Source organism: Protobothrops mucrosquamatus, unplaced genomic scaffold (assembly GCF_001527695.2).
Source record: "Protobothrops mucrosquamatus isolate PMUCROS unplaced genomic scaffold, P.Mucros_1.0 scaffold6293, whole genome shotgun sequence".
NCBI classification, from domain to species: Eukaryota; Metazoa; Chordata; class Lepidosauria; order Squamata; family Viperidae; genus Protobothrops; species Protobothrops mucrosquamatus.
The window spans coordinates 9,036-10,528 of record NW_015392122.1 but is presented as its reverse complement, the minus strand read 5'-3'; the positions used below and the strand labels follow the sequence as shown (position 1 = coordinate 10,528).

Below are 1,493 nucleotides of genomic sequence, written 5' to 3'. Positions count from 1 at the left end.
GCCTGGGCCATCTACAAGGGCAAGTACCGGGAAGGGCTGGATCAGGCCGACCCCTCCGTCTGGAAGACGCGCCTCCGCTGCGCCCTCAACAAAAGCCTGGACTTTAAAGAGGTGCCCGAGAGAAGCAACCTGGAGGCCTCGGAGCCCTACAAGGTCTACCAGGTGATCAGCCCCGAGGCGGCCCCAGACACAGGTAGGACAAAGCCGGGGAGGGGGGGCTTGAGAAGGGACCCCTCAGCCCACTCTAAGGGTCCCCCAGCAGGAGGAGGGTTTGAAGGCCACTGGGGGGGCCTCCAAGCGTCTCCCTCCCTGGGGGGGGTCTTGAAGTCTGCCAGGCAGGAAGGATTTGCAGTTGACTCCCCCAATCCCCCCCCCACAGGCACTTCAAAGGGTGAATCTGGAAAACTGGAGCTTAGCTTGGTTTTGAGGGGTGGGGGGGCGCTTCCAAGAGATTGCTGGGCAATGCAGAAAAATAGCGGGGGGGGGCACCAAAAGGGACTTTGGTGACATCTGATAGGAACAAAACTATATTAATTGGTTGTGACTTGTTCCCCATGCATGCATCCCCCCCCTTTCTCTTTCTCTCATATCTATGTCTATCTATCATATATCTATTTATGTCTATCATATACAGTACCTATCTATGTCTGTCTATATCATATATCTATCTGTATCTGTTTATCATATACCTATCTATGTCTGCCTATCTATGTCTGTCTATATATCTATATGTCTATCTATTGTATACCTATCTGTGTCTATCTATATCATATACCTATGTGTCTATCTATCATATACTATCTATGTCTGTCTATCTATCATATATCTATTTGTGTCTATCTATATCTATCATATACCTATGTCTGCCTATGTCTGTCTTATATCTATATGTCTATCAATCTATCATATACCTATCTATGTCTATCTATTGTCTATCTATCATATAGCTATGTCTGTCTATCTATCATATACCTATCTATGTCTGTCTATGTCAGGGGTAGGCAACCTTGGCTCTTTTATGACTCGTGGATTTCAACTCCCAGAATTCCTGAGCCAGCCATGCTGAGGGGACAGGGAGAAGTTTCCAAGCTGAGCCATGCTGGCTCAGGAATTCTGGGAGTTGAAGTCCACCAGTCATGAGGGGACCGAAGTTTCCCCATGCTGGCTCAGGAATTCTGGAAGTTGAAGTCCACGAGTCATAAAAGAGCCAAGGTTGCCTACCCCTGGTCTATGTCTATCTATTATATCCATGTCTGTCTGTCTGTCTGTCTGTCTGTCTGTCTGTCTGTCTGTCTCTCTCTCTCTCTCTCTCTCTCTCTCTCTCTCTCTCTCTCTCTCTCTCATCTATCTATCTATCTATCTATCATCTATCTATCTATCTATCTATCTATCTATCTATCTATCTATCTATCTATCTATCTATCTATCTATCTATCTATCATCTATCTATCTATCTAGGTGTTTGATCACTGCAAGTTTTCAAGAAAAGACTG

General features: G+C 45.8%; 1 protein-coding gene across 1 annotated transcript in view; it reads left to right on the top strand.

The window, feature by feature from the left end:
• The window catches only part of LOC107300165 (interferon regulatory factor 4-like), a gene marked incomplete at its 3' end in the record, with an annotated part of 1,883 nt that extends 1,690 nt beyond the window's left edge, over positions 1 to 193 (top strand). Inside the window, exon 2 of the mRNA XM_015829505.1 lies at positions 1 to 193. Coding sequence (XP_015684991.1) covers positions 1 to 193 — 193 coding nt within the window.
• Positions 194 to 1,493: the final 1,300 nt, after the last annotated feature.